The sequence below is a fragment of the Papilio polytes genome, unplaced genomic scaffold (genome assembly GCF_000836215.1).
Source record: "Papilio polytes unplaced genomic scaffold, Ppol_1.0 DF824269.1, whole genome shotgun sequence".
NCBI classification, from domain to species: Eukaryota; Metazoa; Arthropoda; class Insecta; order Lepidoptera; family Papilionidae; genus Papilio; species Papilio polytes.
In genome coordinates, this window is record NW_013524935.1 from 285,065 (window position 1) to 298,747 (window position 13,683).

Below are 13,683 nucleotides of genomic sequence, written 5' to 3' on the forward strand. Positions count from 1 at the left end.
ACGCTTTGTTATATTAGTATAGATTTCTCTATTATTAATTGGGTCTTTGGCACAAGAAATGTCTTAGTTTTGATTGTTCATCAGCTAGGAAAACAAAGCCATTGTAAAATGGTCTTTATACTTTAACTCATAGATGACATTATCGCACATTTTGTTAGTTATACAATATTTGTCATTGCGATTTTCCCGTCATAGGTATTCCCATTTCATTTTCTTTCACCTCATGATTTTATCTTGTTTGAATACTGAGTTGTTTAATTATAATTGCTAATTAAGATATGTAGCAATTTTACAACTACTTGCTTGTGTAATTAAGTTTGCATAAATTTGTTCTCACGAGCTCTGCGCTCGGGGAGTATTCCTGCTGAGATTGCAAATGCATTGGACGTGATTAGACTGGATAATGTTTGTACAAGTGAACAAGTGATGCATATTGGCATTATAATTGTAACACATTTATCATATTCTTATTGTTTTATGTTCTTGTTGTTTTTATATTTATATCATAAGGTGGCAAACGAGCAAGGGGCCACCTGAATCCGCCAAAACGCAAAGTGACCGCTCCCTATAGACATTTTCAATATCAAGTCCACGTTCCTTTCCTATTCTTTTTTTATAGACATAGACCCATAGACATCCGCAATTGCAGATGCGTTGCCTACCCTTAACTGACGGAGGAGGAGACGCACTTAAAGATGATATTTCCCCTTCCTATGCATCTCCTCCACTGTCAAATCCACTTCCCCTTCCCATCCTCTCCTTATGAGAAAAGGGTGGTAAGGGGTAAGGGACTTAAATTAGTCCTCGGCACCACACTCATCAGACGAAACACGGAATTGCTTCCATTTCACGCCTGTCTTCTGTGTGGTCGTGGTATTACACCGGGTGTACCGGTCCATTCGTGCTAAGATGTTAAAGCGGGTGGTAGTGACCACTGACAATACAAGACTTACTTTTTGAAATCCCTCGCGGACGGAATCGCAGGCAAAAGTTAGTATTAAATAATTCCGTAATGCAAATTTTCCTTCTTGTTTATATAATTCGCTTTATCGCCATTTCATTTATAATTAAGTGTAAATATTTAGACACATTAGATATAAAATTATCCTCGTATTTCTCTGGAATAAGATCTCAACCAGGGACTAATTTTCAACACCAGGAAATGCAGGCCAATTAATGATTCCAGTTATAAAGGCAACCTGTTTAGAATTAACTCGTATTTACAGTCTATTCCACTATTAATATTAGTTTTGATTTTAGTTTTAAGACATATTGTCAAAGTAAGAAATATCAAGGAATATATTTTTGTTTTAATTAGCGCACACCTTTGATTAAACTATCGCACAACTGTTTCGTCTCGCTTTGATTCCTATGAGCTTATGTCGTGCGAACACTACTCGAATTTTAGTTGTGTAAAAAACAGTTGAGTAGGCTTCGAAACAATCGACAGTCGATTATCGCATAAATGTTCGATTCTTTAATCAAAAGTGTTCTCTGATACTCAACACACTATAGAAAGAAATCAGTATAAGAGAATAATAAGTAACTTTTAAAAGTTCTGTATTATAAAAGCTTTCTTACAGTAAATCCATTTACTTTGCTTTGTCAGTCTTGTTCCGGGTGAATTATAACAGAGATTGCAAATGCGTTGAACGTGATTGGACTCGACGAGGAATTTGCACAAGAGACGTGTTAGGTGATGCATATAGATGCTTTAGATATACTATAGTTATGTTCACACAATCTACTTATCAGATACCAGCTGTTGCTCGCGACTACGTATACGTGAAATTACAAAATTGTAAAAAAAAAATATTCTATGTTACTAAACAATGACGTAGCTTTGTAATGGTGTAAACATTTTTAAAATTGGCCCAGTAGTTTTTGAGTTATTTCAATACATACAAAAATATAAACCTTTCCTCTTTATAATATTAATATAGAATATAGATCATCATCATCATCATTGCCCTTATCCCTTATGGAGGGTCGGCACAGTATGTGCTGCTCTTCCATACATCTCTATCAGCCGTCATATCTGAATCCACTCCTCTCTTAAGCATATCCTCTTTCACACAATCCATCCATACTTTCTTTGGTCTTCCTCTTCCTTTGCAGCCATAGAATATAGACATAAATAGAAATTATTCATATATTGAGATGAAACCCTTTTCATTCGATGGATCGAAATTTGTTGGATGGATGAAAAATTAAAAATTTTGACCCCACAAATAGACTAAAAAATTATCCAGTGGTTACAATTTTTTATAACATTGTTATACAAAATAATCTTTTGTAGCTACGAATAAATTACGTCACGTTAGAAAACAAAAACACAATTTGTTAGTTCGTGTCAGAATAATGTGTAATTTATATGCAAATGTTGTTCCCAATTAAAACATCAGGCTTATTTATTTTATTCAAATAGATTCGGTGACGAGAATAAACATTTAATTTATCAAAATATTGCAGCATATTTGCAGATTAAAAATATATTGGATATTAGTTCTATTTTCCGGATAGTATGCGTAATTATATTTTAAAATAACTTTCTGCTCCGTCCGCGTGGAGTTAAAAGTAAAACAAAAGAAGGTCTACGTGTTCTTCCAGACTATCCTCTATATCTTTGTCAAATTTCATCAAGATCCATCTAAACTTTCACATTCATAATGTTAGGAAGATTATATTTCTGAACACTAATTAATTACTAGACTCTAAAAGGATGTCAATAATAAAACTACATATCAGGTTTCAAACCTAATTGCATTTTATTTAGTCAAAAATATCAGTGGTCCAAATTACAAATCCATCATCGTCAGTGATCGTAAACACTATGGAGTAGTCTATAGTACTATATACAGAAGATAGATAAATAAACAAATGAGTTTACGCGGAAGGTTTTTTATCAGTTACTGCTGTCGTAGATGAAGCTACTGATTCTGTTTCATCGGAAGTTGGCTCACACGACAATGAAGGGAATTTCTTGTATAACGCAGCACGATACCTTGGATGACTGTAACAGAAATATAATGAATACATGACTAGGTTAAAATCTTAATTAAACTTGCTTTATCAACTCACCTGATACCGTATACAATAGGGTTGTAGACAGCATTGGCTTTGGCGAAGAGAGAGCCCCAGATTGTGGCAAGTGGGGTGATCGGTGCGCTCTCAAAGATGCCCGTGTAGTTGATGATCAGGTATGGTGTCCATGCCATGAACCATAAAGAAATGGTCATTAGTGCAACCTGAAAAAAACAAAAGATAAACGAAATTAATTACTAATATCTAAAGTAAGTAAGAAGTAATAAAACATTTAAATCAGTATACACAATTTAAAATTAAGTGAATTCGGTTTTAAATTTACTATTTACTTTCGCCAATTTACATTCCGTGCTTGTATTAGCCGCTTCTGAAGATCGAAGAGAGACAACATTCATCTTTTTGGCTTGCTCTCGCATTGTCTTTTCATGAGCAGCGACTGCCTAGAAATTAGAAAATTACGTGCATATCATCGCATACCAGTTGATATATGGGATGTTTTTAAAGAAATTTACCTTAACAATAAAGAAGTAGGAGTAAATGATTAGTAGAAGTGGCGCGAAGTAGACAAAGACCGAGTAGACGAGGATGTAACTACGGCTGTTCCAATTTTTAGTTAGATAATCAGTTCCACACGCTGTCATGTTCCCCTCTGGCACATACCTGTTTCAATTATTAAAAATAAAATAAAAAACAACAAAGAAGACTATAATGATGAAAACATTTACCTATTCCATCCAAAGAAAGGCGCAAGAGTCCATACTAAAGCAGCAACCCAAACTGCAAGTATCCTTGAAAGAGCTCCGTTTTTCGTCAAGGGTTTAGCCGCGATACCTTTTACGATAACATTGTATCTGTCAAATGCTATCATCGTCATAGTCCATATGGACACGCAACCGAATAGTGATCCCGCACAACCGTACAGTTGACAAGCTAAGGGACCTGAAATATTTAAATAGTAGAAAATACCAGCAAATAAATTAAACAAAATGAAGCTCTCTTCATACTATATACTAACCAAAGACCCATGTTTCGTTATAGCAGTTAATAACCATGGCAGGAGCCATCGCACACATCATCAGAAAGTCGGAGAATGCAAGATTAACGACCAGCAAATTAGAAGGCGTCTTAAGGTTCTGTAACAATAAAATAAATGCTATAGTTTATATGGATGGATGTTTGTTAGAGGTTGTAGTCTAAACGGTTGAACGGAACTCAGTGAAATTTTGGCACACATGTAGTCTGAAAAAACACATAGGCTTTTTTATTTTCAAATCCACGCGAACGGAATCCGAAGAAGCTAGTTTCCCCACACATATTTTGTGTTAAATTGAGGTAAGTATTAGTAATACAAACCTTAGTAGCTGTAAATATGTAAATCACCATTCCATTACCGACGATTGAAATAAATCCTAAAACGCCAATTGTGAAGCCTAGAAGTCCATGCCATAGTGGATTCATAGGAGGAAATTGATACCTACAAAATTATGTTATATGTTCAAGTTCTAGTAGTGAATAGGTAGTTACAATCTTATCTTACTAATATCATATAAAAATTATAAGTTCGAAAGTTACGATGGATGGATGGATGTTTGTTAGAGTTTGTAGCCTTAACGGCTGAATGGATTTTGATGAAATTTGGTATAGATGTAGAGGATAGGCTGTATTAACACATAGGCTACCTACTCTTGTGTTTTTTAATTCCCCACGGACGGAGTCGCGGGCGAAAGCTAGTATTATAAATGCGGAAATTTAGGTAAATGTTTATTAGACTTTGTAGGCTAAACTGCTGAACGAATATCGAAGAAATTTGGCATAGATGTAAGGGATAGTCTGAAAGAAAACATAGGCTACTTACTTTTTCGGTTTTTTCTACGCGGAGTCGTAGGCTAAAGATAGTAACATGAAATGTCTTACCAATGTGGGTCTACCATATCCAACATATCCGAAGGGACTTTGTCCACTACTGTTTGATTATGACGATAGGAGAACATCTTGATAGCTAAAAAAAGATCAATATTTTAGTAAACATTTTGTACTTTGCAGATAGAGGTTTAAGGCAATAAATAAATGTAAATTAGGAAACACACTTATGTTTTGGATTGTAAAGTTTTGAAGATTACTACCAAAGAGCTGGAGAAAATCAACTAAATGAACTACCCCAGTCTCCCGGCAATAACCGAGGTGTGATTTGACTACTCGATTCCTTTAAACAACTTACTGCTTTTATACCAACGTTCATGAGATTAAAAGTAATAACTGAAAATCAATATTCTTAATTAAATATGATATTCAAGGTGATATTTGGTGTCTAGGAATTAGGAGGCCAATTATGAGCATTACATATCCTTATAGTGGGTTTCGATTGTCAAAAACATGTGTTAAAACATAATGTCAAACCTTTCAATCATACTAATACAAAATATTATAAATACAAAAGTTTAAATGGTTGAATGTTTGTTAGAGTTTGTAGTCTAAACGGATGAACGGATTTTAATGAAATTTGGTATAGATATAGAGGATAGCCGGGAAGAACACAGAAGCTACTCACTTTTGTTTTTTTGTAAATCAACGCGATCGGAGTCGCGTGCAAAAGCTAGTTACTACATAAACTAGAAACAAGATTTTTCTAACGAAATAATCTTTGAGAACTTTTTTCAAACTACGACTCGTGTAATTTGGTGTTAACATCTACCGTCGTCTATCACCTTAAGGTAGTTGATGAAATTAGCTATAGCGTGAAAAAGAAAATAGAAAACATGTCATGTGGGTGCATTAATAGTCTCCTTCAATAAAAGAAGAAATGTGTTTTTTTCCCAATATGAATTGAGGAGTATTTGAGGAGGCCTATTAAAGTCCCTTTCTTTTACCACCCTTTTCTTATAAGGAAAGTATAGAAAAGGAAAGTGCATTTGACGGCGGAGGAGACGCATAGGAAGGGGAAATATCCTTTGTATGTGCATCTCCCCCTCCGTCAATAAGGGTAGGCAACGCAACTGCAATTGCGGATGTTTATGGGCAGCGGTCGCTTTCCATTTCGATGGATTCAGGTGGCCGCTTGCTCGTTGGACACTTTATATTATAAAAAAAAACACGCGAAGAGATTTTGTGTTTTTTTTAATATGAGTTAAGGAGTGAGGATAAACAAATTGTATATACTATGTATTGTATATATCTACAAATTGTATGAATTTAATGTAGTTGTAAATAATACACAGAAGTTATTTTATAATGCGGACAAACTAACTTGCAATCAATATAAAGTGGTATCACAACTTTAACTTTTAAATTCAAACTGCGGCAGAAAGTTTTAATGCACGATAGCTATCTGCCAGCTCTAAGTGCTTTAATAGTTATGATACTTGTATACGATTTAAGATAACGTCATGGCGTTGATAAATTGGAAACTGTACAGTATTTGAACATCGTACCTCGTATTATTACTACTATCTAGTACTACTAGCCTTAAATTACTAAAAATATACGACCCTCAGATTATATATAAAACATTGTCCAGTTTCCCATAGATGCTGATAGCCCTTTCATATACAAGGCAATGTAAATCTGAAATTTTGGTCTCAACGACTTACGCAAAACAATTTACTAGATGTTTTATTGCGGAAACAATTGACATGCTACGTAACAAAGAAATGTATGTTTACACTTTATTATATTAGTATAAGCTAGTTTTCGCCCTCGCCTCCGTCAGCCTGGAATTAAAAAAAAAATCTAAACTTTCGCATTTATGACATTAGTATGACTATTTGTTTCTTGCGACTTCGTACTGGTGAAATAAAAAAAAAGAAAAATGTTGCCTATGTTACTCATAGAGAAATTACCTTTCTAACAGTGAAAGATTTTTTAAAATCCGCCCAGTAGTTTTTGAGTTATTTCAATACATACATATGCAAATTGAATCAATTATTATCATAGTATTTATTCATGTTAGCAAAATTGGGCAATTCGTGTTATGGCTAATTTTAAGTACCGCATTTTATTACATTATCTCTTTATTGTCAATTATCAGAGATCGTATTATTATTTCCAGTCACGTACAAGATTAAACGTATCCGTACTGGGCCGGAATTACAAAAGGGATAAGCAACGGCACAAATAGTTTCATTGTCCGCAACCGTTTATGAATATTGCCATATAAATTGTATTAAATCGTATTAAACTAGATGGCGTCGCAATCGCATCAATATTCGAACACGCAACAAATCTTACTAATGTCATGAATTTGTGAATTTATTTATTGTTAGAGTTTGTAGCCTAAACTGTTGAACGGATCTCTATGTAATTTGGCATAGATGTTAAGAATAGTCTGTACGAACACATAAGCTACTTACTTTTAAATTTTAATTTCACGCGGAAGAAGTCAAGTCCGAAAGCAATTGTTTCTTAAAAATAACCACTGATACTTTTTAACGCGTTTTCTTAAAAATCTCGCTCAAATGGAAATATTAAAAGCAATCTCGTTTTGATCGCGCATGTTTGAATCGATCAAAAATGCAACACAATAAAAAAGCGTTGCGTTTTAAAAACGCTGCCGCGTAGTAAATGTTTCTATTTTATTAACGCGCGTTAAAAAAACGCACGTGCGATTGGGGGCTTAGTAGTAATGAGATAAATATTGTAATTATGCAAAACAAATCAAATTAAAACACTTTTAGTGTCAATTATTCTCATTTATTAATTTTATAAAAAGAGGCGCTTAACGTTAACTAGATTTAATATTAGATGTTAGTGGAATTTTATTTTTATTTTGAGGTTAGCTTTAAAATCATGTCAAGTGTCATTACTGCGACATAATTAGATTGTCACATTAAGAGCGCGTACACCTTTGACTAAATTATAGTACAACCGTTTAGTCGCGCTTTGATTCCTATGAACGTATATAGAGGTGCGCATAACTCGATTTTTAGTTGTGAAACTAAACAATTGAATGGGCTGCGAAACAATCGACATTCACACGATAGTTGTGGGATAGTTTCTCAAAGATGTGCTCGCTCTAATTGTAATGTCGAAGCAAGAAGCAAAAATAAAATTATTTTTCCATCTTAGAAATTGAGCATGGATAATTAAATTACGCATACTTTTTATTTCAATCTGAAATTAATATTGTTTAGAATTCTATTTGCTTGTTATTTTTAGTTAGTTAAGTGTCTTAAAAACAAAGTATCTCGACAAGGCATAGATGTAGAGGATAGTCTGGAAGAACACATACTTTTGGTTTTTGAATTCCACGCGGATGGCGTCGCAAGAGAAAGTTTTTTTTTTTATAAAATAATACTAGCTTTCGCTTGCGACTCCGTTCGCGTGGAATTAAAAACAACAAAAGTGAGTAGCCTACATGTTCTTCCGGACTATCCTCTACATCTATACCGAATTTCATCGAAATCCGTTTAGCCGTTTAGGCTACAAACTCTAACAAACATCCATCCATCTAAACGTTCGCATTTACAATATTAGTATGATAGCTATGCAACACGCGGTATTTCCACTAACATACAGTTGCGGTGAAAATCACGATCATGAATAAAACATTTCATAAATCAGCTTTATGTAGTGAATTACCGCTCTTAAAAGCGCTGCTCAGTACTTGTCGACATTTTTCGTTTGTTGTCATGTAAATGCGTTACGTATTCCTACTTTGTGAGATATTATTAACTATTGTGAAGCTACAGTAAAAGGATTTAGATGTTACTCTTGTAAATATTCGTTTTATCGAAGACTTTTTCTCACTGAAATTAAAATATTGCGACTAATGTAAGCTATGGTATTTAGTAATAATGTAGCTTTCTATTAGTAATTTCTTTTTAAATTGGTCTAGTAGTTTTTTTAGAAGATGAAAGAAATCGTGGTTGCGAATTATCAAGGAGTGGAGGAATATTGCCATCGTAGAACACCAATTTCGCTTGGCACATCACCGGGAAGAGTTTGCTGAGCTGACGGCCAACCTCTTTTAATGGAAAGGCACTTAGAGAGAGAGAGAGAGAGAGAGAGTAGTTTTTGAGTTTAAAATTTGAAGTTTTTAATATGAATTAATTTGTGTGTTTATTTCGGATAAACTTAAAATGTAATATAATAAACCAAAGAGTAAATCTATAATATTTTACAAGTGTTTCCCCAACTGTATATGTTTATGCTACAAGTGTTTAGTGTGTTATTGCTTTGATTATGGTTTTGGTTTATAATTCCGTTCCTGATTGCCTTTTTCTTACCTAAACTAGAATCATATTCTTCTTGAGTAGTGTTAGGTCTATTTTGTTACTTACTGGTAACATAACGTACATTAGAGGAAGTTTGAAAGCGCCAGTGGTGGAGAAATTGAAAAGCAAAAGGTTATGCGACGAGATGATGGGGACATAAACCTGAAAGTGTTAAGAATGTGGATGGCTACAAAGGAAGAGGAAGACCGAAGAAAGTATGGATGGATTGTGTGAAAGAGGATATGCTTAAGAAGGGAGTGGATTCAGATATGACGACTGGTGACTGGAAGAGCACATACTGTGCCGACCCTCCATACGGGATAAGGGCAAGTTGATGATAAACAAATATATACTGTACTTATTTTTATTTTCGTGAACCATGTATGAGAAAGCAATTAAATTAAGTGGCCTTGTTAAACTCCTTACTTTTTGCTTCTTCTGTAAAGGTTTTTAATTACATGAAAAGCTTACCTGGCGCAAACAAATTAACATTTTAATTGGTAGCGCTTCGTTTGTCTTTGTTTTTTTGATACACTTTTGCCAGTTGGTTTTATATTTACTTAGCGGGGTAAGGAAAATAATTTTTGTAGAGTTAATATTTTTATTAGTAAAATAGTTAAATAAACTTGTGAAAAACGTATTATTCTTTTTATTAGCCAGTAGCTGTTCCCGTGCGACTTCATCCACATGAAAATTAAAAATGAAAATTTTTATATTATAGTTTACGTGCAAATTATCAATTGCAAATGTCAAAAAGACATGACATGATGACAAACCATGACAACCTTGCTTCCTTAATGTTGGCAGCTTGTAGTTTAATGTCCCTGTCCCACGTGAAGGTTTTTTCCTATTTATTTAATCCTTAAGCTTAATAGCGTGAAAATATATAGTCTGAAGCGTGTCGTAAGTGTAGGGCTTTTTTTTAAAGAAATAATTATTCAAAAATATAATGTGATTGCTGACATCCTACGCCACAAAGAAGAATGTGTTTACGCTTTATTATATTAGTATAGAGTATAGATAAAATATGAAATTATGTGCAAAAAATGTATATAACTTCAAATATATACAAACTCAAAATTGTAAGAAGTAATCTGTTCTACTTATTCTTATTCATTTATTTAAATTATTCTAGTTATTATCTTTAAGTTCAATGTATCAAAATAGTAACAAAGAAACTTTAAACTATGTGGAAAAAATGTACAAAAAATGTCTTTGACCAAAGCTTTGTCAGTGATTCCCGCAACGTTGACTGTAAACTCATACAAAATAACTTTGATGTAAATCTGTTTTCAATAACGCAATTTCCCGATAAAGCTGACGCAAGCCCATTAGCAACTAAAAACTTTGTGTGGCCTCGATTTACCTTAACGGATATATTACATAGCACGTTTACGATCAACTTTTGCATGTTAAAGTATAAAATTATAACAGACTAGCTGTTGCTCGTGACTTCGCCCGCGTAAAATTAAAAAAAAAAAGCCTATGTTACTCACAGATAAATCACCATTCTAACAGTGGAGGAATTTTTAAAATTCGCCCAGTAGTTTTTGAGTTATTGCAATACATACAAAAATACAAATCTTTCCTCTTTATAATATTAGTAAAGACTAAGAAAAATTGTATAGACAGCTGTTTCCGTGCAGCTTCATCCGCAAGAAATTATAATTATTTTATTGTTTACTATTGTCAAATTCTCAATTGCAAATGTCAAAATCGCATTACCATTACCTTGCTTCCTTAATGTTGGCAGCTTGTAGTTGGTCATTTCCACATGAAGGTTTTTTCCAATTTATTTACCCCCTGAGTTTAACAGCGTGAAAGTTTAGATGGATGTTTGGTGACAGGTAAACTCTAAAACACAGAAACTGATCTGTATATCAGATTAGTTTAGTCCCCGGAATATACACGCTTACTACGTTTTTTACCGCCCGAAAGAAGTCACGGGTGACTAGCTAGTTATTTGTAAGGTACCAAACTGGGGGGGATCTTAGATTTAATAAATCAGTCCGTTGCCTACCGAGTTGTTTGATTGACGTCCCACTGGCGGCGAACGCGGATAGATATAGTTTTTTTTTGCTCGGTGTTTTTTTAGATTGTGTAATTACAATGCCTATCGGTAAAACGAAATAGATTATAAAAATATTCGAGGAACATACAAAATAATTTTCAATATTAAACCTTTCATGTCCGATCATATTTGACGTAAGAGTTCGGGGCAATATGAACAGTTCAAAGGGCTACGTGCTCAGCTTGTTTACAAAGAAAAAATTATTGTTACATAACATTTTTCGATGTTAATATTGAAATATATTACGTGGTATTTCATCAACGTAATTCAAAGATTACCATGAACTTCTTTTGCCTCCTTTTTTTCATTTTTTTATACGTATGTTATTTACAGACGATACTGTATATGTTAAAAGCTTATTATAAATGCGAAAGTCTAGATGGATGGATGGATGTTTGTTAGAGTTTATAGCCTAGACAGCTTAACGGATTTCCGTAAAATTTGGTTTAGATGTAGAGTACACTAGAGTGTTTGGTAGGAAACATATGCTATTTTTTTTTAATTCCACGCAGACGAAGTCGCGGGCGAAAGCTAGTATAACATGTAAAAACCCTCTATATTTATACTAAAAGTTAATTTTATAATGTAACGCAATCTCAGTAATCCCATGTGCAACTTTAACGGAAAGCTGGCTTAATGCGATTTTACCGCCAAGCTTACGCATATTAAATAAAATTAGCTCAGATAGTCTATGGACATACTATAGAGTATATAGATGCATATATGTAGATGCAAGTGCATATAGATGCATATATGTAGATGCAAGTGCATATAGATGCATATATGTAGATGCAAGTGCATACAACTTCGATACAGCATGTTCATAAACTAAGCAACTAGTAAAAGCGCACACCACAAACTAAACTGTATCACAACTGTTTACTCTCGCTTTGTTTTCTACGAGCTTTTTTGTATCATAAGATGGCAAATTAACAAGCGGCTACCTGAAGAGACCACTGCCCAGACGTTCGCAACAGCGGATGCGTTGCCTACCTTTTATTGACTGAGGAGGTGACGCACATAAAGAGTACGTTTCTCCTTCCTATGAGAGCGGGCGCACACCTTTGACTAAACTATCGTACAACTAAGGTGTGATTGTCGTTTGTTTTGTAACCCATTCAACTGTTTAGTTGCACAATTAAAAATCGACAAGTGTGCGCACCTCCAAAAAGCTCGTAGGAATCAAAGCGCGACTAAACAGTTGTGCGATAGTTTAGTCAAAGACCTGAGTGCGCTTTTAATCATACTTACTATTCTCATTGAATATTATAAATGCGAAAGTTTAGATAGATGGATGGATGTTTGTCAGAGTTTGTAGCCTAAACGGCTGCATGGATCCCAATGATATTTGGCATAGACGTAGAACATAGTCTGGAAGAACACACAGGCTACTTACTAAGTTTTTTTTTACTTCCACGCGGACGGAGTCGCGAGCGAAAACTAGTAAGATATAAATGTTCCCGGAAACCGACCCTAACACAATTTAAACTTAGTGGTTTGAAGTTGTGTATACCCTTTTGCTTCACAAACTGTCTTGGAATTTACTATTCGAATTACTAACTCATGTTTCAACCTCAAAAGATAGAATTGTCTTCCTTATGTAACGCTCGGAGCAACTATAATTTGTAATATCTTTTCTCAAAATGCCAATGTTTATTTTATTGTTTGTATTCTGCGGCAAATAATTGCATTGCTCTCTTATATTGTACTACCTATTGTTCACGACTTCGTCCGCATGGAGTGAAAAAAAATATTTTCTGTATTACTCAGTGATAGCATAGCTATTAATTGGTGAGGAAATTTTTGAAATCGGTCCAGTAGTTTTTGAGTTTATTAAATACATACAAAAATACATTTTTTCTCTTTATAATTGCTCGTAACTTCTTCGGCGTGAAATTAAAAAAAATAATAAAAAGCCAATGTTACTTGCCGACAACGTAACTTTTTAATAGTGATAGAATTTTTGAAATCGGATCAGTAGTTTTTGAGTTCTATATAGATTTGAGTATATTATATATGTTTATGTTACAAATGTCTTTAATACGAAAGTTTAGATGGATGGATGTTTCTACGTATCTCTAGAACTAAACGGATCTTGCTGTTTGGAATATAGAAAACATGTTTTCGCCCGCGACTCCTTTCGCGAATTAAAAAATAAAAACAAAAGTGAGTATCCTACGTGTTCTTCCAGCCTATCCTCTACATCTATACCGAATTTCATTAAAATCCGTTCAGCCGTTTAGGCTACAAACCCTAACAAACATCCATCCATCCAAACTTTCGCATTTATAATATTAGTATTAATATGATAGTCTTGAAGAACACGTAGGCTACTATTTTTTAATTACTCGCAGACGG

At 34.0% G+C, this 13,683-nt stretch overlaps 1 protein-coding gene across 1 annotated transcript; it reads right to left on the bottom strand.

Annotated features, from left to right (window-relative positions):
- Positions 1 to 2,771: 2,771 nt before the first annotated feature.
- On the bottom strand, positions 2,772 to 5,227 carry LOC106109015 (opsin-1-like). Its single transcript, XM_013290412.1, has 9 exons — positions 5,133 to 5,227; positions 4,960 to 5,044; positions 4,399 to 4,519; positions 4,061 to 4,178; positions 3,771 to 3,984; positions 3,558 to 3,705; positions 3,375 to 3,485; positions 3,082 to 3,248; positions 2,772 to 3,013 (listed from the first exon to the last, which is right to left on the bottom strand). The coding sequence occupies exons 2-9, from the start codon at positions 5,034 to 5,036 to the stop codon at positions 2,887 to 2,889; spliced, it is 1,083 nt and encodes a 360-aa protein (XP_013145866.1). The 5' UTR covers positions 5,037 to 5,044; positions 5,133 to 5,227; the 3' UTR covers positions 2,772 to 2,886.
- Positions 5,228 to 13,683: the final 8,456 nt, after the last annotated feature.

Bases quoted from the DNA above. Each gene is read 5' to 3' on its own strand.
- LOC106109015 (XM_013290412.1), bottom strand. From the start codon at position 5,036: ATGTTCTCCTATCGTCATAATCAAACAGTAGTGGACAAAGTCCCTTCG. The intron at 3,486-3,557 runs GTAAATTTCTTT...TCTAATTTCTAG, and splicing joins CCTACTTCTTTATTGTTAAG to GCAGTCGCTGCTCATGAAAA. The intron at 3,249-3,374 runs GTAAATAGTAAA...TGTTTTTTTCAG, and splicing joins CGGAATGTAAATTGGCGAAA to GTTGCACTAATGACCATTTC.